This window comes from Perissodus microlepis, chromosome 18, assembly GCF_051167445.1.
Source record: "Perissodus microlepis isolate ML-2025 ecotype Zambia chromosome 18, ASM5116744v1, whole genome shotgun sequence".
NCBI classification, from domain to species: Eukaryota; Metazoa; Chordata; class Actinopteri; order Cichliformes; family Cichlidae; genus Perissodus; species Perissodus microlepis.
This window is the reverse complement of record NC_140478.1, coordinates 21274051-21300518: the sequence shown is the minus strand read 5'-3', so window position 1 is coordinate 21300518 and position 26468 is coordinate 21274051. Positions and strand designations below refer to the sequence as shown.

Below are 26468 nucleotides of genomic sequence, written 5' to 3'. Positions count from 1 at the left end.
CAATAGACTGAAACTACATATGTCTTGTGAGTTGGTGGAGACCAAAAACAGAGCTAAAAGAAAGAATGTTAGACTTACATTTAAAGTCTACAAAGTACAGCTCCAGCAAAGTTGCGTTGTGTGTTAACAAAAAACAATCCTCATCTCGAATTTTCCTCATTTAAAGTAAAAAATAAGGAGTTATGAATATTTCTAAACTGCTCCCATACTCCATATTACCTCAGAAGCAGAGGAAAGAGCTAAAAAGGAAGCAGAGGAGCGAGCACAGCAGGAAGAGTCGATGGAGCCCCAGGAGGTCCAAGCAGAATCCGAACAGCCTGAACCAAAGGAGGACAAATTGGAGGGAGAGTCACCCGAGTCGGAAGAGGTCAGCACACCACCAGATGGTAACACAGGGAAAACAGAGCAGGGAGCACAGCCTGGGAGTGCCACGCACAAGAGCCCCCCACTGCAGAACGGTACTTCCTTTAAACTATGTAATCCCACAGCATGGCCGGCTTTTAAAAGATGTGACCTAAGGCCCGATCCTCTACATGTTGCAGTCAGTACATACAGTTTACTGACATGCAAACTTTTTCTGGGAGCTTAAGTGATCATAAAAGTTTGCAGATCATAGCTAACTTTTCCATGGAATTTGATATTGATCAGTGCATCAGTGTAGTCTTAGATTAACTTCCAAAATGTAACGTTTTAATGAAATCTTCCGAGTACATATGAATGTTTACAAAATATTTGTTAATTCCTAACTAGACTGGACCAAATCTGTCCCTTCAAAGTCAGAATAAAAAACTACCCACCCTTAAAGCAAATCATGGGATCCTTATGTCTCGTTTCATCAAAACAGCACTCTGAAGTCCAGATACTGTGAACAGTATCCCATCTGAGATGAAAAAGCTTCACATCAGCACATATGAAAAGCTGACATTAAAATATACGTGTCACTTGGACTGACTAATCAGTTTGATGGATTGTTGTAGCTTTTTAATCCAAGAATAGGTTTGTTATTGTATTAGAACAGAATGAGAAACACAAGGAGAATTTTTTCTATCCAATTTTTTAAATTTTGAAAAAAGAGAGCAAATGCAAAGTTCCTTTAATCATATTTTTAGCTTATGAGCATCAAATTTCCCCATTTTCATTTTCCCACAGTTTTCTTCAAGTTTTAAAATATTACCATATTCAATTTTTCTGACAGTATTATCAGCTTGTTCCATCTCTTTATACAGAGCATTACATTTACACTGAGCAAAATATTCTGTTTGGAATATTTTTTGTCAACTTTCCATCAGATTAAATTCTGTAGATTTGGGGATTGTACATAATTTAATGCTGCCTTCGTTATACAGACCATTCTGTGGGTCTGTATTTTAGAATTACTCATTAGGAGTATTGCATGTTTTTAAATGCTGATTTTAAATGTATAAGTAAAGTCAGAATAGTAACACAACCATTTTTTTTTTCAGGAGAGCTGTCAGAAGGGGCCGAGTCTCCAGAAGGTGAAAAAGACAAAAACAAAGCAGTCGAGGGTGAGTGTAACCCTGCAGCCTGAAGCTACTGATAGAAAATAAAACTGAAATATCTTTATTTCCATCTATGTCTGTATACAGGGCTGTGGAAAGTATTTGCCCCTTCCAGATTTCTTTTTTTTTTTTTCGTTTCAGACTTAAATATTTCAGATTATCAAAACTTTAATAATGGAAAAAAAACCACATGATACAAAATGCAGTTTTTAAATGATTATTTCATTTTTTAAGAAGAAAAAAAAGCTATCCAAACTTACCAGGCACTATGTGAAAAAGTAATTGCCTCCATTCATGTAGTACGTGTACATGATTTAACAATTGTGTATGCATACATGATTGTATGAATGATTGTGATTAACCACATTTTTTGGAAAGCATTCAGAGTTCAGTTTCACTACCCACAATCAGGCCTGATTACTGCCAGGCCTGAATCAAGAAATCACTTAAATAGAAACTAACAAAGGGAAGTAGGCTAGATCTCAAAAGGGAGCCGTGGTATGATTCTCAAAGGAGTCATGCCACAATTTAAAGAAACAGATGAGACACAAACATTTTTTAGTCTGTAAAGTGTTACAAAGTGATTTCTAAGGCTTCCAGACTTTGGCAAACCACAGTGAAAGCCATTATCCACAAATGGTGAAAACATGGAACAGCATAGAGCCTTCCCAGGAGCAACAATGACTCATCCAGGAGGTCACAAAAGAACCCAAAACAACATCTACAGAACTGCAGGCCTCACTTGCCTCAGTTAAAGTCAGTGTTCATGATTCAACAATGCGAAAGAGACTGAAAAAAAATGCTGTCGACCAAAAAATACCAACTTTAACTTTTTGAAAGGTTTTATTCCTGTTGCATCTGTGTAAAACTAACACTGCATTTAAAAAGAACATCATACCAACAGTCGAGCATGGTGGTAGTGTGATGCTCAGGAGCTTCTTTGCTGTTTCAAGACCCAGAGGACTTACTGTAAGTGATGGTACCATGAATTCTGTTCTCCACCAGAAAATCCTGAAGGAGAACATCCAACCATCAATTCATGCCCTGAAGCTGAAGTTCACTTGAAACATACCAGCAAGACAACCTCTGAATGGCTCAAAAGAGCAAAATGAAAGTTTTGCAGTGGCCTAGTGAAAGTCTGGACTTATATCAAATTAAGATGCGTGACTTTAAACAGGCTGTTCATGCTCAAAAACCCTCCAATGTGGCTGAATTAAAATAATTCTGCAAGGAGTGGGTCAAAATTCCTGAAAGGTGGTATGAGAGACTCATCGGCAGTTATCACAAATGCTGGATCGCAGTTCTTGCTGCCAAAAGCGACTCAACCAGTATAGGGAGCAATTACTTTTTCACACTGATCTGGATAAAATGTTTTCCCTTATTAAATGAAATAATTGTTTAAAATCTGCATTTTGCATTTATTTGGGTTATCTTTGTCTAATAATAAAATTGTTTCAGTGATCTGAAACATGTAGTTGTGAGAAATGCAAAAAGAATAAGAACTCACCAAGGGGGCAAATACTTTCCACACCACTGTATCTCCCTTGAAATAAGGTAACTTATTAATTTTGTGAATCACAGCGTTGGAGTATTTGATTAGAAGATAACACAAATATATCATTTATTTCCCTAAATGATTAATATCTCTTTCCTGTTTGCCCCCAAACAGAGGTCGTGATGGAGTAAGTAAGCTGGGGAGTACCAGTGCCACTCTGTTGTCACTGTTGCTGCAACTTAAACCTGCTTTAAATCTTGCATGGGAGAACTCAGACTCACGTTAGAGAGTCATTAGTTGGATTGTGCCGCCCTCTACAGGACACTGAGAAACAGCCACCTTTGCTTCCCTGTCTTTATAATCAGCCATTTTTTTTCTTTTCTTTTGCTTTTATCACGTTTCTGCTCCCAGGCTCTCACGTGCATTATTCTTTTCTTCCTGCTTACTGATAAAGCCAGCTAAGATGATTTAATGACCTGATTTTTTCTTTTTTTCTTAAAGTATACCATCGATTTACTTTTTTCCAAGTATGTTCAATAAGTATGTTTCACTCAGCCACATACACGTAGCCATTGTACAAGTCCCACTTTGCCTCAGCAGCGCTCTTCATGGTTTGGTGTAAAACTGAAAACCTTTTTTTGTGTTTTTAAGCAGTCACATATTTTAATTCTTCAATCACAGACAAAATGCAGACTTGTTTTGAAATGCAGAGTAAATGCACATTCAGAGGGACTCTTATCTGCTACATAGCATGTACAGTATACGGACATGTGTACAGCGCACTAGGTGTACAGCACTACTGTTTTATTCTCACGTAAAACGCTCTTCCCCTTTGATTTGGGAGTTCCTGTTGGGAGCTTCTTATGGCCGCTGAAGCCACTTTAGACACATTAACACGCAATCTTCACCACTGGTTGTGGCTCATTTTCCTCTGAACACATTTACTTCCGTAGTGCTTTCCTCAGACATTGTGAAGTTTTAACACATTTGTGCTCCTTGCAGTCAGGAACATATTGTTGATGTCCTCTTTACTGTATATATTAGACAGTCTGTATATGTCTGGAGAAGGAGTAGAAATCTATCCACAATCCACCACAATTTTTGACATAGTTTAAAATAACAGTTGAAAAAAAATGGGAATGCCTCTTGTGCAATTTAAGACATATCACACACGCAAATCCATTCAAGTTTTTGTAAGATATCAAATTCTCTTTTCAGTACTTTTTTTTTGGTAAAACAATTTGTATTGCTCATGTCACGTATGAATCACGCCCTAGATGTGTGTTAAGATCCTCACAAAGTTTGTCTTCTTCTCGATGCCTTCTTACATGGATGAAAGCTGTAGCAAAAAGTCAACATTGTTTGCTGAAAAATCTTCTATATGTATTTTTGTTTCCTTTTCCAGCACAGTTACATAACAGCAGCTTCACCTTCTAGGTTGTGGGCGTAGTGTTTAATGTACATGTTTACAGTGTGCTCATACACCTATTAGCAGGCTGAATCCATCTGATGCATCAGAGGCTACAAGTCCCCACTATATCGCTTCTTGGTTGTTTGCCAAGGTTTTTAAGGCTTGTAATCTTGTGTACAGATGATGCAAATATTGCTTACTGTGCAAATGTAACATATTAAACCACTGCAATGCAGGTTCAGCTTTTACTATTAATGTAATACGTATAATTGGAAGAAAGGAAAAGAAGCATTGCGGCAGTATTTGCAGTATGATGGACATGCTTTCTCCACAATAGTGCACTTTTATTTTATTTTCCTTGCATTCTTTTATTTGGAAATTCCCAAATTGACTGTGCCAAGGTCAAATTCCTGGCATATAGCTGGCTTTTACAATAAGTTGTAAGCATACTAGTATATATTATCCTGCGTTCTAAAAGGGGTTATTACCTTTTCCCCCTTTCATTTTTTTCATTGTAACAGGAACATCAGTTCTCTGGTGGGGTATGGCAGTTTTTCACGCGATGTAATCACATGCTGCTTTTTACCTAAAAAAAAGGAAAAAAAAGAAAAGAAAAAAATAGAGAGTCAATGGTTATCAGGCCAACTGACTGAATGTGTGCCTCTATCTGTACTTCCGTTTTCACACCTTTCATCTGTAGGAAAATTTTGTGATGTCATTTTAATCTGTGCTGATCCGGTTAAAGTCAAACAAACCAGTTAATATCTTCCAACACACTCAAGAGTTGAAAAACACACGTTGTCTCTGTAAAGTCAGCAGAAGTAATGTATTTATGATCGCATATTTTGCTCTATTTCATTTAGGTGCGTTTATTCTGGCTGTTTTGTGCCGTACGTATGTTGTCCCTCTGTTGTTTTATTGTACCGTTTTGCTCCTCCTTTGTCTTGGAGGATGGATTGTCAAAAACGTGCGTCTGTAACATGTAGGGACTTTTTTTTGTTTCTCCTCTATCTGTGTCACTGTGATGTTTTCTTGCACCAACTTTGAAGTCAGAAAAATTCAAGAGATTCATAAATGTAAATTTATATTCTAACAGTCTCGCCAAATTAGATTGAAAAGAAAAATTTATTGCATCCTCACAATAGGCTGCTTGGTAAAACAGATTATAGTTGCCCTACTGAGGGACCAACACATGTACAGTCTTGTAGTTTGCTCTACCTTCCACTAGCTACTGTGATAGCCTACTGTATGAATATGTAACAGGAATTTATACCAACCATAATAGGAAACATAGCTGTTATGACATGTAAAGACTTCTGAACATGGTGTTTTGTAATGTTTACTATGAAACAAATCATTTGTTGTTCATTTAATGCTTTTTTTCCTCCTTGTTTAGTCTGATTCACTCTATAATGACTGATCTCAAACTGTTGAAATGACTGAGGTTAGATAGGTTTGAAGGATTTGTGTGTGCACGTGTGTGCGTGCATCTTTGTGTGTGAGAAACTGCCACAAAATACTTAATGTGCATTTTCTGATCTCCTCACTGTGATCTTCTCTGTCGATGAGAGTATGATGAGATGAGTGTTTGTGGGAGAGAAACAAAAAGTGATGCAGTGGACTGTGTAAACCTGAGTGAACAATTCATTTTGAATCTATTCTAGTATTAGTTTTAAATGCTCCATCAGGCCAATACTCCTGATATGTTTGCTTTTATAAAAAGCATTCATAATATCAAAGTTAAATTGAGACAAAAAGGATAGGTGACATAAAAATAATAATTTTAAAGATGTTGAATTTCACTTTGTTCTGTACTACTCTCTACTACATCCCTGAATAAACAGACTGACTGAGTGTGTGTGTGTGTGTGTGTGCGTGTGTGTGTGTGTTGCTGTCCCATGCCGGCCAGGCGGCCGTGTGTGCCACCATGCTCTGTGACTGCACAGCCGTATCAATAAATCTTGATTCAAAGGGCTCAGATCATGTCTGCCTGTCTTCATTTCTGCAAAACACCATCTGACATTTTTAAAGATATAAAGATACTCTACATATTTTATACATAAGAGTATCTTTGTCAAGAAAATGACCGGAGCAGTTATATATATATATATATAAAAGTCATTACTGAATCATGGTGAAAATTCCAAATCACTGGGTCAGAATATATAAAAGTAATTTTTCTTACATGACACAGGATGTTGATGATCACATAAATGGCTTTACAGATAATCATCTACATGTTGTAGCTGTTCACTGTCACCAGGGGACAGTAAAAATATGTGAAACAGCCAGTTTGTGGGCTGTGCTGCTTTTGGCCTCACAGACAACAGTTCTGATCTGTGTTAAACCTGCATTGTTTTCTTTCATTTTCTTTTACCACTCAGGGGCAAAACTTCTGGTTTCAAAGACTTCTGGTCCCATAGAAGTGTATGAGAAAACAGCACTTGGACTTGACCTGCACAAACACTTTCCTGATGAGTTTATTTATTTTCATTTCAGGTCATACTGCTGTAAATAAAATGGTAATAAGCATAAGAGAATGCCACAGCAAGTAGATCCACATGTTTGATTTGGTAGATTTTTACACCAGATCTCTTTTCAGACATGACCCTCTAAAAAAGTTTGTCTCCTCTTTTGATTAAACCACATTGCAGATGTGTAAACTACTAAAAGCCATTAATTAATTAGAGCCATTAATAAAGTTTTAAATCTATTATCTGAATTTGGGTCATTCAAGTCTCCAGCAAGGTGGATTATCTGGGATATGTCCATTGACTTGGGACAGGATTTTAGTTTTGGTGAGTGAATGTTTATTTGCCTGCTAGTTACATTTCTAATATTTCACCGGTGTCTGTGTCTGTATGCTACACAAGTATAGTTTATGGAGATATATTTTTTTTTACCAAAGTTGTTAGGATTAACAATTTCTCCCCCTTATACAAATGTGGGTACTTTTGGCTCCAGAAAGACCCATGTGGTCGGGTCCAGACACTAATTTGTGACACCATGGTGGCATGTCCAGCTTTTACACTGTGTACAGCACAGGTGGGAAGTAACAAAGTACAAGTACTGCAGCACTCGATGATACAGCATGTGGGGCATGTTATAAAGTGTTATCTAAGTACTAAATACTTCTGTGCTGCTTGGCATAAAGTGTGTCTGTTAGCTAAAGGTACAGTTGCTGTATATATAACTTTAATTGGAGATGGAAAAAGAAAACAGGACAAAAAAGCAAGAAGAGAGGATGTGTTTAAAGGTAAGGACTGCAGTGATATTTGATGAACTGGAAATTTAAAGCTTACATTTAATGTCCCTATTAATTTTGGCATTTGTTTTTAATAAACATAAGATCCATACATGTATTGGTGAAGTTATGTTCTGTCAGATGCACTGTAAAACAAAGTGAAGTATGCTAGCTGTGCGTTTTTCAGTTTGGAGGGAAATACTAGGACGTCTAATGCAGGCCACACTGTCTAGTTTGCACTACTGCAGTTACAGTTAGGCACAGTACCAGGGTGGTGCAGCTCATTTGTGGTGTTCATGGTTAATGTTGGCTTAGATCAAAGTTTACAGATATCAGATTAAGTTTAAAATGATGACTGATTCACTGAATTCTACCTTTTATAGTACTAGTACTAGTTTATACTGTTTAAGTTGGAGTTGGAAATGAGCCTCGATAGCTCATTTAACATCTGCAACAAGAGCAGCAGCACAGGTCAGCTGATCACAGGCTGTACACAAAAACTACTGCGACTCACAACAGAAATTATTCTGACTTTTAATAATTGATTCATTTCCCCACAATGAGTCACTACAACCAGCCTTGGAGTTCCTGCACCACACCCCACACTTGAAGGTGTGGAAACAAAGTCATCCATCCACAATGTATTAACCTTGTATTAACACAGCCAAAAGCAAAAAGAGCTGTTAAATAAATAAATTCTTTGTTCTACGTGACAGATGTTTAAACTAGAATTAGAATTTAAGTTGAAAAAAGTTTGTATTTCCTTAATATTATTTTATTTTAGCTTTGCACAAAAATATCTGGTAGAAATGTGCTCCAAAGATTTTTTTACTTTTACACTTTCAGAACTTTTCAGAGCCTGTACTTTTTTACTTTAACCCAAGTAAAGAAGTTGAATGAATATTTTCAACAGTATATTCACTACTAACTTAGTGACAATTGTGCATACATTTGCCAATTATGTTGTACATTCATAAGGTAGATGAACTCATCAAAGTCCAATATAAAATATGGAATTCTTAAAATCGTGAGTTATGCAAAACTAAAAGAAGAAAGTCCAACATTGGAGCTGAGATGAGCATAACAGATCTGGCTTAAGCTGCAAAATACAGGAGAATCTGCATCTCAAACTAGGAGTGTTAACTTTGTAAAGTATGAAAAGTTTTCTGCCAGAAAGTTTTATTTTCTTTACAGTGTTCAGTCACACTTTAGTTAGATTAAGGTGATGGTGTATAACAGACTTTGAGCAATGTATTCTCTTATGTGGTGTCAGCAGGCACTTTTATACACTCACCAGCCACTTCATTAGGTACACCTGTTCAACCACTGATTAATGCAAGTATCCAATGAGCCGATCACATGGCAGCAACTCAGTGCATTTAGGCATCAGAATGAGGAAGAAAGGTGATTTAAGTGATATTGAAATTGGCATGGTTGTTGGTGACAAATAGGATTTTCCCACACTACCACCTCTGGAATTTACAGACTAGTCTGAAAATCTAAATCTATTTATTTTTTTTTGCCTGTCCCATTTGGTTCTTTAGCCGTCAGAATTGTTGTCTGAAGACCAACAAGGATACCCAATGGATTTACTTTGCCAAATGGATCATCACGGCCTTACCGTATTGGTCCATTTGATCAACCTTTGTTGTTATTATTTATTTTATTTTATTTTCAGTTGTTACAGACGGGACAGACATGACTGAGGGATAGGAAAGGGAGAAAGAAAGATGAAGGAAAAGAAAAACAGAGGGGAAGAGGGACAGTGAGAAAGGGCACTTAAAAAGAAAAACAAAAATCTCCTGGATCACCTGTTGAGAGAAAAAGAAGAGAAAACAAGCAAAAACAACAGAGCAACATACTAAACACAACACCATCACGTTAATCTAGCTAAGTGTAAACAGCAGTAAATACTAAATATTGAATGTTGTTGTGTAGCACGTAGGACCGACAGCGCTTTATTGGCTGCTTGGAAATAGCAGCCAATAAAGGTGTAGTTTATGTCTATGAACAGTGAACACCCGTGTGCACACCTGTGTGGATCAGCACGCTTGTATTCAAAAGGTTTCCCCATGTAATGGGGCCCTGTCCCCCAGGGCATGAAACAGGCATGGAGGAGATCCAGGCTCCAGACATCCAGAGGCCCCAGAGTGCGAGAGCCCAAGGAGGACCACCGGAGGGGCATCTGTGCCATCCTCCTGGGAAAATCTAAATATTAAATATCCAGTGAGCGAGTGAAGCTGCTGAGAAATGATGTAATGGAGTGGGGATGTTTTCTTGGCACACTTCAGGCCTCTTAGTAACAACTGAGCATTATTTAAACACAACAGACCACCCAAGCATTGTTGCTGATCATGTCCATCCCTTTACGACCATAGTGTAACCATTTCCTGATGGCTGCTTCTAGCAAGATAACAGGCTATGTCTTAAAGCTTAAATCATATTAGAATGGAATGGAAAATCTGCATCATGGATCTGCAAATCTGCAGCAACTGTGTTTTGCTATTATGTCAATATGGGCCCAACTCTCTGAGAAACGTTTGCAGCACCTTGTTGAATCTATGCCACAAAGAATTAAGCAAGGTGTACCTAATAAAGTGTATATGTGACAGGTTAGTACACATAATTGGTAAGCTACCACAGGTGCAATTCTACGTTTGCCAAGGTAGCTATGTTCGGAAACCTCCCAGAATGCACTGGAGCAGCAGCATGTATTTACAAGTCGTTTTATGCACATTCCCAATATTCCTGCATTTTGGAGTGTTACACAATATTTCACAATATGTCACTCAGAAATGTCCTCGTGCCTATTGTTTTAGCGTTTAAATGACAAAGTCCCATTTTAAAATGTCAAATTAAATGCCATGTGTTCTGTCATTGTCATTTTAAGATAACTTTATCATCATAATGTTCTTCTTTTTTTTTAGATTTACATACACACGATACACATGTAAAGAAAAAAAAGAAATTTTTGTCTTTGTCCGATATTGTTAATATTTACTGAGTGTGCGCGGTATGTATTTTAAATGACAATAACTGTATCTTGACTCACTTGCTAATACACAGTCCACTAGGTGTCTCTGTTAGACCTCGAATTAAACTGCAGCTCCACCAACAGCACAGCTCTCTCCCTCGGAGGGCCTGTGGTACTAAAAATGATCAACGGACTTGATGTATATTGTGTCACTCTCCCAAGATAGTCCATGTATAGCTCTTTATCCACCATATAGGCAACTCCACAAACATTACACCGTGACTGCATATTTATCACCAGTAGCATGCATATTCATGGGCAGGTTGATGGAGCTCGTGGAGGGATGTGTATGAGTTCTCAGCTCAGTGCTGAGTGCCGGAGCAGAAGGCGAATGTTAATTCAATTATACGGCAGCTGTTCCTTGGTGCCCATGGCCACTGTGTTTGCACTAGAACAGAAATCTTGTATTAGGTCCCTAGCCATAAAAGACCGTTGCCAGGCATGAGAATGGAGACTGCCTGTAACCAAAAGCCATCAACAGTATTTTAAAGAGCTTTTAATGCCTATTTTTGGCTTGATTGAGGAATCTGGTGCTGCTGAAATGTAAGATTTGAGAGATTTTTGCCGCTGCTGTTGTTGTTTTGGCTCACTATTGATTTACAGAGCTGTTGTTGTTTTTTGTAGTTGCTCTATTAAAGCAGCTTGGAAGTATAATGTGCAAATGGGTTTCCTTGCTGTATTAACTCCAGTCAAGGGTGACTGAATAGAGTGTGCATCCTGTGGTGATTGTTTTATCATATTGTCACTCTTTTCTTACTTTGTGCATGTGCACTGTGGAGTCATGCTCATGACTTGTATGTTTTAGGTCTTCAAATGTGCTCAAACAGAAGTCCGTACACGTCATGAAGAGAAGTGCATTCAGCAAAGGGCTACGTGCATACAGTGTGAGGGAGCGTGTGCCGGTATTCGTGGTCCTCCCCACCTCCTCGGGCTCGGGCTTATCTCCAGTTCTGCTTGATGCAGGAAGAGTAGGAGGAAGTGTGGTGGGAGGAGGGTGTGAAGGCATCCACCGGCCCTTACCTTTGTTACCCGGCTGTCTGAGACTTGCTCTGTGTAATTTAATCACACAGCCGCTGGCAGGAACCGCTGCTCTGATGTTACCTGGACCTGTTTGCTTTTCTTTCATCAAAAGGAAAACAGCCACACCTGCACAGAGGCTATGCTCAACTGCACATTGCATATTAATAATAACAGCAGCACTGATGTCACTGATGTGGAAACTCATACACCCTTAGACTCATACACTCAAATGCAATGTTAATAAAAAGAGAAAAGATTATTTTCATCGATGATGTTGCTTTATAAAATAGACACAAATGCTCCCAGGACTCAAGAGTGACATCTGCAAATCGCTTGTGTTGTAACATTATCAATCTACAATCTAAATATGTTCAGTTTACCATCACATAAGAAAACAAATGGAGCACTAATGCGATGGTACTACACTGAAGCAAAACAACGATTGACCTTTCAGGACGCCATTCTCTAACCTAACCAGAATTAACAGCACGCTTTTGCCACTTAACTACACGCGGTCATGTGATTCGGTGTGTGAAGTAGACATTGCATATCAAGCTGTTTAATAAAAATTAAACCCTTTCTATCCACTGGAAGGCGCACAGAGCTGTATTTAGAGTGACTGATCGAGAGCCCAGAATCAAAGGGGCCTGTGGCATGAGCTGCTAGTGTGTCTGGGAATTGGCCCAAATCTTAAAGAGCCAAGCTTTCCTCATCTTGACTGGGGGCCGACCCCCAAATAGGAAGAAGCTATTTCTACTGGCAGCCAAGTGGTTGCTTTTCTGGAAGCCTGTCAGGTGAGGAGTGGTGGCTGCCAACTATAACCCCCTCAGGTGGGCACAGGGGGCAGGACAGACCCTCATCATGGCTGCAGCATTGTGACACGCAGCAGATGATGCAAGTCACAGAGGGCACTGAGCTCCCTAATGTCTCAAGACAAAGATCCTCTGTAAAAGACTACAGCGGTAATGGCTTAGAAAAACTCCAACATCCCAGACAACTGTGAGCAGCTCATTTGGAAGAGCAGCGAATGCAAGTGTGAACACGTTTTAATTCAGAAAGCAGGTGTTTAGTTATGCATACAGGAGCTGTAGAAATATGGTTTGTTGCTATGTTGTTTGGTCACTACTGACCTTCACAATGTGTTTCTACAACGTTTTACTTTAAATAAAAAAATAATAATAATAAAAAAAACAATCTGAAAATAATCTTTGAGCCTTCAGCACTCATAATGGCATTTTCATATTTTCTGATATGTTATACTCTAAAAATAAATCACAAATTAAATCAATATTGTTCCAGCCACCTGCTGTTGTTCAGTCCTCTGTTGTGGATTAGTGTGACTATACTGGAGGTTTCCTGTGCTTTGAAGAGTTGTCTTGAACACATATATTATTATTATAAATCTTTACACCACCTTACCTAAGTATACAAATGCAATTTTGCCTCAGTCTTTATATAAAAGACAAGTCTTCAAGCTGGGAGATGGGTGACTTGTTTTAATCAATACTGTCAGTTTTTGCAAATTTCTTACAAATTTTTAATTATAAGAAGGTGAATGATAAATTTTAAATCATTTTCAAATGAAGAAATCCTCCATGTTAATAATACATTTTGCCATTTACCATTTATGGAAACTTAAAAATAATCTGCTTTATCTGCTTTAAAATGAGCAGATAATGTACTGACAGAAAATTACAAGGATGTTTTAAAGTGATGGTTTTATTTTATCTAGCATTCATTGGACCCGCGTTATTACTCATTCTTAGTTTCATGAATGTTGGTCGAACATTTTTTTTAGCTTGTACCTTCTATTAAAAGATATATCAAAAGTATTTTGTGTTCAGCTGCAAACTAAACACATCCAATGTGAGAACTGAACTGGCCCTGTGAGTGATGTCACTGGACTAAAAGCCTGTTATCGTTTGCTTGCATTTACTGATGTTTCTTTGTTATGTTTACTGTATTTTTTGAGATTACATGGTGCATGAAATTGTAAAGAAACAAAATTATTTATGCAATTTTTATATACAACTGAAAAATGATCTTTGGTGATGGACCCCTAAGCATTAATCCTTGCTTTCAAAACTTCCCCTCAGAAATGAACAAACGTTAATCACATTAATGAAATGAACAAGCACATTAATAAGGCTGTTTTTGACCATCTTAAATACCTCTTCCATTGATAGAAAGCAGTTCTGTAGCACAGAGACAGTACCATCCCAGCATTGGGAGGAAGAGCTGAGAATTCCTGTCTTAAAATGAAAACAAACAAACATGTGAGTGTTTTATTATCCTTCAATAACCTTCAGCATCACAGACCTGTTAAGTGATGTGGACTTCCTAGATCATTTTTCACGTCTCACAGGTACCTCGGGCAATAACCTTCATTAAAGCCTGACTATAAAGCCCCAACACTCACAGTCTTTGTTCTAAGCCCAGCTCATTCCTCTAGACTTCAGCACATATACTCCCTGGAAGAAAATACACAATCTCCAAATATTCATTTAATGTTGGACAGTGAATTAAAAATAGTTTAGATGATTGGCTTATAAATAAATATTAAAGATAAAACACTGCTCTGTTGACCAGCACATTAGAAGGCTGAAACTCTTATTTATGACGACAAGAAACAGGAACGGGGTTAGAAACTTGGTAACCCATGACCCATGAATTCAGGTAGTAATCATGTCTATCTGTTAGACTATAACTGAGCATCCACTTGCATGTGGCTGACCACATATTTTGATGCTGGTCATAAATGTGTTGGGATACCAACTAAGATGAATTTCAGTCTGTTAAGACTCAAATATATACATTTTAAATAACCTTTTTAAGCAGCTGTGTGTTAGTGGCAGCCAGTAAATGAAAGATGGAGTAGTCTGTGAAGACAATGAGGAAGTTCAGCAGGGTGGAAAACAATCTGATTTAAATTAATAAAATAAATTAACATCACATTTTATTGAAGTCTATCAGAAAACAACTCTACTATTGTAATCTCTGACCTCAGCAAATAGTTCCCTGATGATCTCAATCGCTAATTTCAGGTCTTCTTGAATAAAACATGATGTTAATTATGCAAATTATGTTCCCTGAAAAAGAGGATAATGTAGAGTATGCTTTTAAGCTTGCAAAAAGTCACGACCTTGTGACTACCAAAGCTTCAAAAAGGGAGCTTCAAAAAATCACTGGGTAGGGTCACTGTGGTTTTGTCCATCATATATAGACTGTCAGCAAATGACTGGCATTTAAGTCTGCACCCTTACAATCAAAAGAACATTATTTCCATTTGCTGTAATTTTATATTTGGTATGGCACCCTGCTTTTCCATGTGTAGATGGGGTGGAGAGGAGCAGCAACATAACAGCACCATCGGTAATGAGAGAAATGACAATGATTTGGTAAGATATAGTGCAAAAGAAGGAGCTGGTGTAGAGGTGGGTGGCGAAGTGGCTTGCAGCTACGCAGAAGCTGTGAGCAGGCTAAAACAGCTTAAATAGCACACCCTATGTGAGATTTATCAATCGGATGTGTAAAAGATTATCAGCTGATCCTTCAGGACTGGCACTGAGATTTGGACAGAGCCAAACACCGCTAAGCCAACCTTCTACCATCATTTTCATATTTAATAAGCAGACAGGAGAGTGATACTCAATTTTCATTTGGCAAGACAATGTTTATGCACATTTGCCAAAATGTTTTCTTTATCAGTGAATATGAGCTCTGTTAGGAAAATCTTGTGAGACCTGGTTTTCAGATGTCTTTTTGCAGAAATATTTATTGTAGATTTTGTACCCAGAACAAGGAGGATGACATGTTTTTTTTACAGAACATATCACCCAGCTCTTAAGGGTGTCCTCTCAAATGGAGCATTTATATCTTTTTAACAGTTTACCCTCGCTTCCTGACTAAAACTGAAAACAAGCTTGAGCCTACACCAAAAATTGACACTAAAAGTAATGAGACGAATGTGTCTGCAGGCTGGTGACAGTTGACACAATAGTATCTACCACTACAAAGTAAACTGAATTAAACTAAAAATGATCAAATTCAATTATTTCTCTTTTATGTTCAAACTGTTCAGTTTCAAAAGGGATCGGGGAAATGAGGAAGCTTTCAGCTTTATTTATAAAGAACTTTAAAAATTTCAAAGTGCCTTACAGCAAACATAAAGGACAACAGAAAAACAAAAGAAGGCAAAAGAGACCACAGGAGATGAGTGAAAACTAAAAACAAAACAAAAAAAATAAGAACTGCTGGAATGGATGAAAAGTGAAGCCAAGGGGAAAGGAAGAAAAAGTCATATCAACACCAAAAGTGTCAATTAGGTGAGGAAACAGCATCACAGCCCTGTCAATCATATCATCCCAGGCCTTTGAGAAAAAAAATCCTGAGCTGTTACAAAAAAAATGTGTAAAAGTTGGCAAATCACTGAAGTCGTGCACACGCTAAAAACACTTGAAATTTTTGATCCCTCAGTAAAGTAAAATAGCACTCTGTCTGCTGCCTTATGCATCATGTTCATGTCTCTCCACCTATGCTCTGTGTCGACACACTGTATATAGTTGCTGGTGTCAGACGCCACCGCCTCTGTTTTTCTACTGCAGCAAATAGTATTTCTCATCCATATCATGCAATGCTTATATAAAAGTAAAGATGTGAGTCTTACTTAAATATGATATCTGACACATTTTTATTCATCTTATCACTTTCTGTGTATGGAAGTGTGGCTTTCTACCACAACAGATTGTCACAGCCACTTTGAGTGTGTGTGAACAGATTGTGCTTTGAAAAAGAAACGAGCGCCTGCAGCAACATCTCACGTCTGCGTCCCGACTCTGTCTGAAAACGGGACCAACATCTTTACATTATACATTTTCAAAAACATATCCATTATTCATATCTCCATATTTTAATGCTATTAGCACTTCTGTGCCACCCACCTAAATACCTGGGTGTCTGCTATCAAAGGAGCAGTGACAGTCTGAGTTACTTTGTGCATAAAGAAATGAGTTGAGATTAAGAAAGCGGTGCAGTGGTCGACCATCACATAAAATTTAATTAGATCTGTGAGGTGATTTTATTGCTGTATACTGGGGCATTTTAGATTCAAAACACAAAAGGACTCTGGAGAAAGTTCCCTTTTACCTCGAACCAGAGTGATTTTGTTGATAGGTAACAAGGCAAGTGCACACACATACACATACAATGCTCCACCTGTGTGGGTGGGGGGTGTGGCCACTCAGCAGCTGAGTGGGGCAGCATATGGAGTTTCTAATTGGGTAGAACAGCACAGCTGGAGGACTCCAGTCCAGGACCTGGCCTCTGGTAATCAGTCCCACAATCCTCAGCCCTCCTCTGCACATCCACCAGGCTGCATGCAAGCCACTGATAGGCGGGCAGGTGGGGTTCAGTCTCAACACTGTAACCAACAAGAAACTTGTCCACTTAGAGGTTTTCAGCTGGAGCATGACTCAATGTAGACTAATGTCACACAGCGTGCAATAAGAAGACCTCATTCATGAATTTAAGGCAAAATATCAAAATTAAAAGAGCTCAGAATTCTGAACGGCTCCTGTTTCAGCAATGCTTGCATGCGTGCAGTACTTTACTGCTGTGAATGGTCAAGGCAGAGACCGTTTTATTGCTTTATATAATATGATGTGATAAGGTCTTTTATTTTATGAGCTGTGTAAAAAAGTAATGAGAAAAGTAGCCAGTAACTTCAAATTAAAACATATTGTGTAATATATAATAAATCCATCCATCCATCCACTTTTCTCCTGTTTATCTGAATTATGGGCTTTTCCAGGAGGACAACAAGATGATTCCAAACCAGCCACACGATGCAATCTTTCCATTGTGCCCAGAGTGTGCCCTAGATTTTTTAAATTTTCTTTTTACCTTTTTCTTTTTTTGATGTATGTGTGTATTATATGGACATATAAATCTAAAATAAATATGTGTCCTTTCTTCTCATGATATAGCCATGTTTAATCCAAAAATGAGGGCTCAATTTTTTTAAACTCCCTGCATACCAGAGTGCTTAAGGTTAACTGTTTTCTCCCCTGCCGATGTCAGTATCAAGTCATGGAGTGATTGCTCCACAACAAAGAAATAAAAATCACAAATTCTTCTTTGTTTTGTTTTTGTTTTCATTTATTTATTTTCCAATATGCTGAGATTGCAAACTGGGTTCTGCTCTCAGGTTTTACAAATGTTTCCCAGAAAATGATAGCAATCACCTCACACTGTTTCCACGTCCACTAAATGCTTAATATGATCGAAAGCTTAAATTCCTAACCAAAGCCTTTTTCAATAAATGTTGTTTTTATTCTGGATATGTGAAGCACAATGTTCATAGAAACTCCTGGAAACAGACCAGCGTTACTATCGTAGTAACAGAAAATGAGCAGACAGACAGACAAACAAACATAAAGCCTGTTGTATTTGTAAACAATGCATTTACATAGTAATAATAATAACAATCATAATAAAAAAAAATAATTTTGTTTTCTTTGTTTGCAAGTTTCAAGCATTCATGCTCAGTCTATTGGTAAAATCCACTGCATTCTACTGCGCACAATATCTGGTCACAATTACAAAAGTATGAATTATTTTGCTCATATTTATGCTTGGGCATTAAAATCACTACTGTTCAGAAAGAGTTAGGGCTTCATTAGGAATTTAAAACAGTTAAAACTGACTTACTTTGACTTATTTACTTAAAATTCAGTTTTTGTTCTCATTATATTTCGTGACTGATTCTGTAGGTTCTGCAGCTTGCTCTATTTAAATGTAGGGGAAAAGAGTAAAAAAGGACAGTATATTCTTGAGGCTTTACAAAAGAGCAAAATAGATTTGGGAGGATGCTATCATCAACACTAAAAGGATAAATGTGCCAACAACAGGTTTATGGTGTGAATTATTATCAACAGCAACTGAAGTGTTCATCTGGGTATCAACAAGTACTCAAAATAAATGGCTCGCACTCGTATGTGGCACTTTGTAAGCACTTCCTCATTTAGCTTTTGTGTTTTGAGTTGGGGTAATTGTACATGCAGCTCAGTTTAAGGCAATGCAATAAAAATACCACTGAGACACTGAAAACTGGCATTAAAGGCTTCATTACATCGTCAGTGTGAGATCAGAGTCAGGCGCAGAGATTTTTTTCTAAAGAAACTCCACGTTACATTTCGGACAGGATCACGTTCTACTACCACACCGTTGCCATCTTTTCCAACCACTTCACCTGACACTCATCATCCAGACACAATTTCCCCTTAACTGCTGACATCAATTGAGAAATGCTTGCAACTCAGCGTGCGATCCATGGCGCCTTCATTTGCAGCTCTGCACCACGCACCGTGCCTATAAAAGCTGATAATGTGATAATTAAAAGAGCTGACAGCAAGAACTGTCAGCGAGACACTCTGATTTACCAACCTCTGCTATTTATTAAACCTCTCAAATTACAATGCTTCCACCCTTGAAGTGTACATGTATTATATCAAATGCAATAATGACTGAATTTAGAGCTGCTTTGAATGAAGGAGAAGTTAAGGAGTCTGGGTGGATGACAGCTTGATAAAATCTGCCCAGTAAACATCTGAAACAAGGGTTTCTAACACACAAAAGATCACTGCCATGTCTTTCTCTCTCTCGCTCTCAACCACACCATGATTTATTACCTGAAAAGACAAGAGAACTAATTAGTGAGTAATTAATTAATATAAATTTGCATATTTGCATTTGCAATTAGTGCAGTCAACTGATTAGTCTGAGATGGGGAGTTTGACTCTTCAGTATGTGTGCATGTGTGTGTGTCTGTGTGTGTGTGTGTGTGTGTTTGCTGGACCAGAACGCTGAGCAGACCAGCTGAGGCATTTTTGGGGGAAGGCAGTGATGCTTTTTTTTCTTTCATAGATCTATACATGTACTTTGGATGTGTTCTTGTAAAGTATATGTGCTGGCCCACATGCACACTAGCCTGTCTCACACACATTAGGCTAAGTGTTTGCACATTCGGTGCTGTGTGTACATGCTGTCATTGTCACCGTAGAAACTGCGACTTACTTGGGCCTCAGTGCTCGGAAGTCAAACCAAGATGTAATCAGCTCTCCGTGGCTCATTCTGCTGATCGATGTCTTGTAATGTCCAATACAGAGAGATTGATAAGTTGTTTTAATTGATTATCCTTTCAACAAGGTCATTCACACACATACATTTGCGTGTGTGTGTGTGTGTGAATCAGTGTGCTTGTGTATGTGTGTTCCACATAACTGAGGTGTGCATATACCCATATCGAGTGCCAGCTGTGCCCCAGTGTGGAATTGGCAGCGTGCCACTGGGCCTTTTCCACTGGGTGTGCTTAATGTCTATGGTGCTGAGGTACCAACACTGCGCAAGCCACCTCTTTACCATCCTTTGCATTTAAGGTTTCTGTAGGAATTTCTTAAACCATTTTGAACCTACCTGTTTTTTGCTATCTTTCCAATCACAGTAAGCTGAATATCTTGGAGATTTGGACTTGTACTTGGATAAGGAAAGGCATCTCTGGAAAATGTGAAAACTATTTTATTTCACAGACCCAACAATCAAGTATTGTTCACCAGATAAATAGATGACCTCTTTTGTGGGCTAACTATAGAAATCTTAGTGTTGGTTGTCTCAAAGACACTAAAATAAGTAAACAATAATAAAATACGGGAAAGCCTAACTGCATTGCTGGATACCACTCGAGTTAATATGTTACCTTTCTAATATGTAAACATAAAATGAGAAAACTTAACTTAAAATAAAAGATTTCAAAAGTTAAGAATTAAAATGGCTTTTCAAACAGGTTCTAAAAGTGTCTCATGATGGAGAGGTCCTGATGTGAAGGGGCAGTTTGTTCCACAGTTTCTGAGCTGCAAATGCTCGATCTCCTATGTGCTTTAATCTGGAGCTCGGGACAGCTAGGAACATTTGCTCAGCTTCAGACTTCAGCAATCTGGAGGGAGCATGCCAACTTCAAAGGTTAGAGAGGTAAAAAGTTGCCAACCCAAGCAATGCCTAAAAAACAATTATGAAATCAGTTCAAAATCTGACTGGCAGCCAGAATAGTGATGGTAATATGGGAGATATGACCTTAGACCCAAACACTCCATCTATGTAGGTAACAATCATTATGTATACTTTCTATGCACTCCAGCTTAAGTACATTGTTTGCTAACCGCATTAACAGTTTATCCTTTGTTTCTTGAGAGGAGAATTTAAAAAAGTATTCATTAACTAACTAAGCGTTTTAGAAGTAACCCTTCCCTTTGCCACCAAGAGGGCGGTGCATTCAGTGAGGATAATTAAATAGTAAATTGACCATATGAGCATTGCATTAACAAAAACATTGCTTTTCCTTCCAAAAGCACAAAGAACCAGACACAGAAATGAACACTGTTACCACTGTTACTGATATAATCTGGGGTTTTGTAGATGCTAGAGAGGTCAAAGATTATTTTTTTGTAATGTTTTGGAAATATTTGACAGAAGTCATGATGCAAAAAGTGCATCACTCACAGATTCACTCACTCACATGTGTAGAACATCTCTTGTTTTTCACCTGTTTTACAGCTGCTGCTCCTGAGACACGCAATGAGTCATTTCCAAAAGTCAAGTAAAAATGATGCTCACGAGGAATTCTCACAAAACCTGTGACGCTCATGCTGTTAAAGTGGGTCCTGAACCCTTAACAAAAAATTAGACTAAACGCTGTTATTGAATCCCCTTTGACCCAAATATGAGAGCTCCCCCCCCCCCCCCATTTACTTTTGCACCCAAATACATTTCCAATTGTTTTAATTAATTTAATTTGAGATGTAGGAGAGGGTTTTTTAAGCTTTCCATCTCCGCCGCACAGCTTTTATTTGCGCATACTTAGCTCTGCATGGATCACATAGTGCGGAAATTCATAATCTGTCTACCTGTTGAGAATCTCTGCAAACTCCCTCCAATTTTCCAGACAAAAAGACATTAATTCATCTTTCTTACGGGGAGATGCAGATATTAGTTGTTATCCCTCTCCGGTCTCTGTTTCTGACGGTAAACGCGGGCCTCCCGGTGCCCATTACCGGAGCTGCCAGATGATCGGTACGGAGCGGAGGTCCCGTGGGACAATGAACACGTGGTCTCGGCTGCCACAAGACGTCAGCGGCAGATGGCATGGGTACCCGCTGTTGGCATGAGTGTCATTCCTCAAAGAGAGAGGGAAAGGGAAGAGAGGGAGGGAGAGTGAGAGAGGGGAAGGGAAGAGCAGATCACAGCAAGGCAGAGAAAAGAGAGTGCGCAGAATTAAGCTCTTTCTTCCAATTTGGTAGCTTGCGAGTGAAGAAGCTGAGGCGCAGATTCAGAGGAGATATTCGGGAACATGCAAGGTACATGCTGACCAGAGGTTAGTAATGTTTTTGTTCGCAATTTGTTGACTGATCATGCGCTTTTATTCTGGGTTAAAACGTGGTTAAATACGTGGCGTACAATTGGCTAGTTTTGGACTCTGATTTGGAGCAAACATAAACTTTAATGTGATGTAATATAAGGTTTAAAACATGGCTATTTTTCACAAATCTAAAGGCAATTAAGTGTAATGCCTTTGAAAAGGTAGCAAGCTGTGACACTGGCCTTGCTTGCCAATTTGTTACTCTTCCTCTTGGGAGGGCTCATTCACGAGGTAATTAACTGACAACCTTTAAAAAGACGTCGGGGTTCTACCTTGTCCTTATAGTTTATATTTCCGCTTTGATTTTACAGGAAATATGTTGACACTGCCATTCGAGGAACCTCATATAATGTGTGAGCCGCGGTTTGGTGCCAATTATCCCCGTGAAAGCTTACCTGAGAGCCTGGAGCAGGAGCGACAACATAACCCTGACAGATCCAACTCAGACATGAGGGAGATCGAGGACGACATCTCCGACAGAGATGAGGACGAGAGAGAGGACGACCAGGATGAAAACGGGCTTCCTAAAAAGCGAGGCCCCCGAAAAAAGAAACCGGGCAAAGAGCAGGTTGACAGGACCAAACTCAGGCGCCAGGAAGCCAACGCCCGAGAGCGCAGCCGGATGCACGGCTTGAACGCTGCGCTAGAGAGCCTGCGCAAAGTTGTGCCGTGCTACTCCAAAACTCAGAAACTGTCCAAGATTGAGACCCTCAGACTGGCTAAAAACTACATCTGGGCCCTGTCAGAGACTCTGAGCGCAGGGAAGAGACCGGACCTCCTCGCCTTCGTACAGACTTTGTGTAAAGGATTATCTCAACCAACGACCAATTTGGTGGCGGGTTGTTTACAGCTGAACGCGAGAAACTTCCTCACAGACCACAACGGAGAGGTGATGTTCTCTGGGAGGGCGCCCTACGATGCCATGTACTCGTATCCTGGATCAGACATGAACACACCCCCCGGCCACAGCGGGAGCAGCTTGGACAGTAGCGCCAAGCCGTTCCGTCACTACAGCTACAGCAGCGCCTACGAACCCTACTACGAGAACCAGTCCCCGGAGAGCGGGAGCCCGCATTTCGACGGCCAGCTGAGCCCACCAATGAACTTTAACGGGATTTTCTCCCTAAAACACGACGACCCGCCAGAGTACGGCAAAAATAGCCACTATGGCATGCGCTACTGCAGTGCGCCAGGGCGCACGGCTCTTGCGCACAACTCCATGTACCGAGTCTCCCCAGAGGCCCGTTTCCCTTACGATCTGCACGTCCGCAGCCAGTCCTTCCAAGCACAAGGAGAAGTTAATGGCTCTTTCCACAATTAATCAATCAGCTGGACAAAGTTCAAGCTTGAGAAGCGATGCAATTTCCCCCCACAGATGTCGTGAGTGGAATGAAATTGACTCAGACAGGCTGATGCACTGCAAAAATGCCAACTGAAACAAGTCATTTTTTGTGTGTTTTGAAAGATGATACGAAGCCAGAATTTCAGATGAAAGGGATTCACAAGTTTCTTGTTGTTGTTCAGTTTCATTCGTCTCAATATAGACTTTAAACACACACACACACACACACACACACACCCCACCACCACCACCTGAAGGTTTTGTTTCGTAAAAAAAGGGGGGAAATCTGTCTGAAGGCCCAAATTCATGATTTACTGGTACAGTGCAGAGCATTTGTTTTCAAACAGATGTGGTCTAAAATAATTAATTGGAGGTGCAGATTTGGAGTAAATCGTTTGCAGTTACAGTGCATTATTTGTACGTGTTCGTTAATGGCCATAGTGCAGATGTCGCTAATTGAGTTTACATAAAGCCGATATGATTAATTAAAATTTCTGCTTATTTGAAAACATTACTGCAGTCAGTTAAAACGATTTTTGAGACAAAACAAAAGAAACAAAAGTAAAACAAATAAAAGTTTATCGGGGACGTTTACTGAGACATGATTGGAGTTCAGAGACTCAGTCTCCTAGCAATAAAGGTCAAATTAACTATGCAAGGCAGCCAAATGCAATCTTTGCTTATTAAAAATAATATATGTCTACTTCTTCTCACAAGGCGTCCCGCTTAATCTAAGATTAATTGAAAAGACGGCAATTACAGCCACATAGATATTTTATAGAAAGCCAGTGAATTCAGGAGATATGTCATCCAATGATGTCATCCGGATTGCTCCTATAAATACAGGAAGTTGCGGGGGGAAAACACGTCACAGCTGAACGCTTTCGTATTTGGAGAGGTGAGTGTGTTAACGGGGTGAATGTAAATTTTTATTGTATTTATTTATTTGAGCTTATTTAATAAAGTCCGTCAAATTGAATGTGAATAATATATTATAAAAATATTGTAAAAAAATCAACAGTGTTGACTCTTATGTGCATTTCCACGCATTTAAAGTTTGTTTATGTTGCATTGGATTGTGATAAATTTCACCACAAGCTGAAAGTCCAGCACTGGCAGCAGAAATGCATTTTTTGTCAGGTGAACAAAATGCATCAAAAACTATATGAATCCTAACAACATGCCTTAAAAAGAGACGATGACCATCAATATGCAACGAAATGAAAGTTTTGGATAGTTTGATGTGAACTTTTTACTCTTCCTTGTTCCTCCCGAGGAGCAGCTGTGATGCACTTCATGTACTTCTGCACAATGTTGGTGACTGCTCATAAATTCTGTTGATTTTGTAACTTTAACCGAATGCTGAATGATTTTTGGATGTTTCTCCTTTATTTCTGCATTTACTGATAACCTTTCCCTTCAACCCAACCACACACACACACACGCGCGCACTCCTGAAAACTCGTTATGGATCGAAATATTCGTGAAGTAATGTGTTAATGTTTTGTGATGTGTTTGTCGCAATAAAATGTAGAGGCTGTGAGAGGCTTCATGTGGTAGCCCAGCTTCTCAGCTTTCTGTGAAAGTGATCGACGGCAGACGGCAATTAAGAAAAAATAATAATGGTTAGAAAAAAAATTAATATAAGAATGCCCCGAGCGTTTTTATGTATTTACCTCGAAGGTGACACGTAGCGACCACAGACTCAAGTTTCCAGCAAGCCATGTTAAAAATACACACGCCTACATTGAAAATAATTATAATAATAATATTGAAGAACTCTAAAACTTGATTTTGAAGTTCTGTGTCTAAAAAGGTTTTTTCCGATAAAATTTAATTTAATTTCAGCTGATCAGATGGTTGATTTGTGTCAAATGCCCACAAGCTGTTGGTTATCATCCAAATCCCACAGCTCCCGGTGTGGAAAAAAGGGAATCCGACAGTCCAATTCACAGAGAAGCAAAAAAGAAAAACAATAAATAATAAGAAGAACAACAACAACAAAAATAACTTCAGATACATTTCCAGTGTTTTAAAATTATTCCGTACATGCCTTTCTTTCTCTTCCGATGATGTGATTTCATTTAACGGAGGGTACACTTGCTGATACCGTCTTAGTCGGGAAATTTTTACAGTTACTTTTTTCAAAGTGATTTAAAATTTCATGTAAAGTTATTCTGTTTATTTAACTGAAAAAAAAGTGGGAAAGGGAAGGTTCCTCCTTTTTATGTCATCGCGATGAAGAACAGTTCGCCCTCCATAGCGCATTATTGTTATTAGTAGTATTATTTGTGCGGTTTAGATGTATAACGAATCCGCGGTTTTATTCTCATTATTCATTTTTTTCTTTACTGTATCACTACCAACGATGAAACAATAATTATTACAATTCCTTGTTTTAGTTAAACTCTCAGCATCTCACCTTATTGGCGCTGCAGGATTTAAGTTTTGAAGAAAGATTGAATTAGCAGAAAACAACTCAGGCTAACTGTACAGGTTTTTACATAAACGGCGTGAGAACCTGAAGAACTCTTTGTTCAACTCGTCGGAAGTTAGAGGACCGAAAGTGAAAAGTTTGGCTATAAATCATCACCTAACTGTAGCACACACAGACACACACACAGACACACACACAGACACACACACATATGTGTGTGTGTCTCTGTGTGTGTTACAAATAAAGTAAGACTTAAAGTAACTGCGCAAATTTTGTCGGTGCATTTGATAAATGTCCAATTCCGTCATGGAAAGTTAAGTCGGTGGAAAAAATCGCAAATCGGGAGTGACAGACAGATCTCAGACTTCTAAGTGGTTTCACAAACCAGACAAAACCAAACTCATTTTATTTTTGTTATTTACGTTCATGTCGAAAGTATAACTCTAACTGTATTTACAGAACTTTATTTCCAAAAATCAAGAAACATCCTCTCAAAA

At 38.8% G+C, this 26468-nt stretch overlaps 2 protein-coding genes across 5 annotated transcripts in view; both read left to right on the top strand.

Moving 5' to 3' along the window:
* pde1cb (phosphodiesterase 1C, calmodulin-dependent b) overlaps window positions 1–6404 on the top strand; it is a 91496-nt gene extending 85092 nt beyond the window's left edge. For 3 of the 4 annotated variants that reach the window (XM_084911617.1, XM_084911621.1, XM_084911619.1), the window contains 3 exons: window positions 225–458; window positions 1464–1526; window positions 3190–6404. In XM_084911617.1, coding sequence (XP_084767743.1) covers window positions 225–458; window positions 1464–1526; window positions 3190–3206 — 314 coding nt within the window. In that variant the 3' untranslated portion in view covers window positions 3207–6404. The remainder of the gene's footprint in view (window positions 1–224; window positions 459–1463; window positions 1527–3189) is intronic. The other variant, XM_084911618.1, reaches the window with a different exon arrangement.
* A 15542-nt stretch (window positions 6405–21946) lies between these two features.
* Window positions 21947–24889, top strand: neurod6b (neuronal differentiation 6b). Its single transcript, XM_084913331.1, has 2 exons — window positions 21947–22147; window positions 22504–24889. The coding sequence occupies exons 1-2, from the start codon at window positions 22135–22137 to the stop codon at window positions 23511–23513; spliced, it is 1023 nt and encodes a 340-aa protein (XP_084769457.1). The 5' UTR covers window positions 21947–22134; the 3' UTR covers window positions 23514–24889.
* Window positions 24890–26468: the final 1579 nt, after the last annotated feature.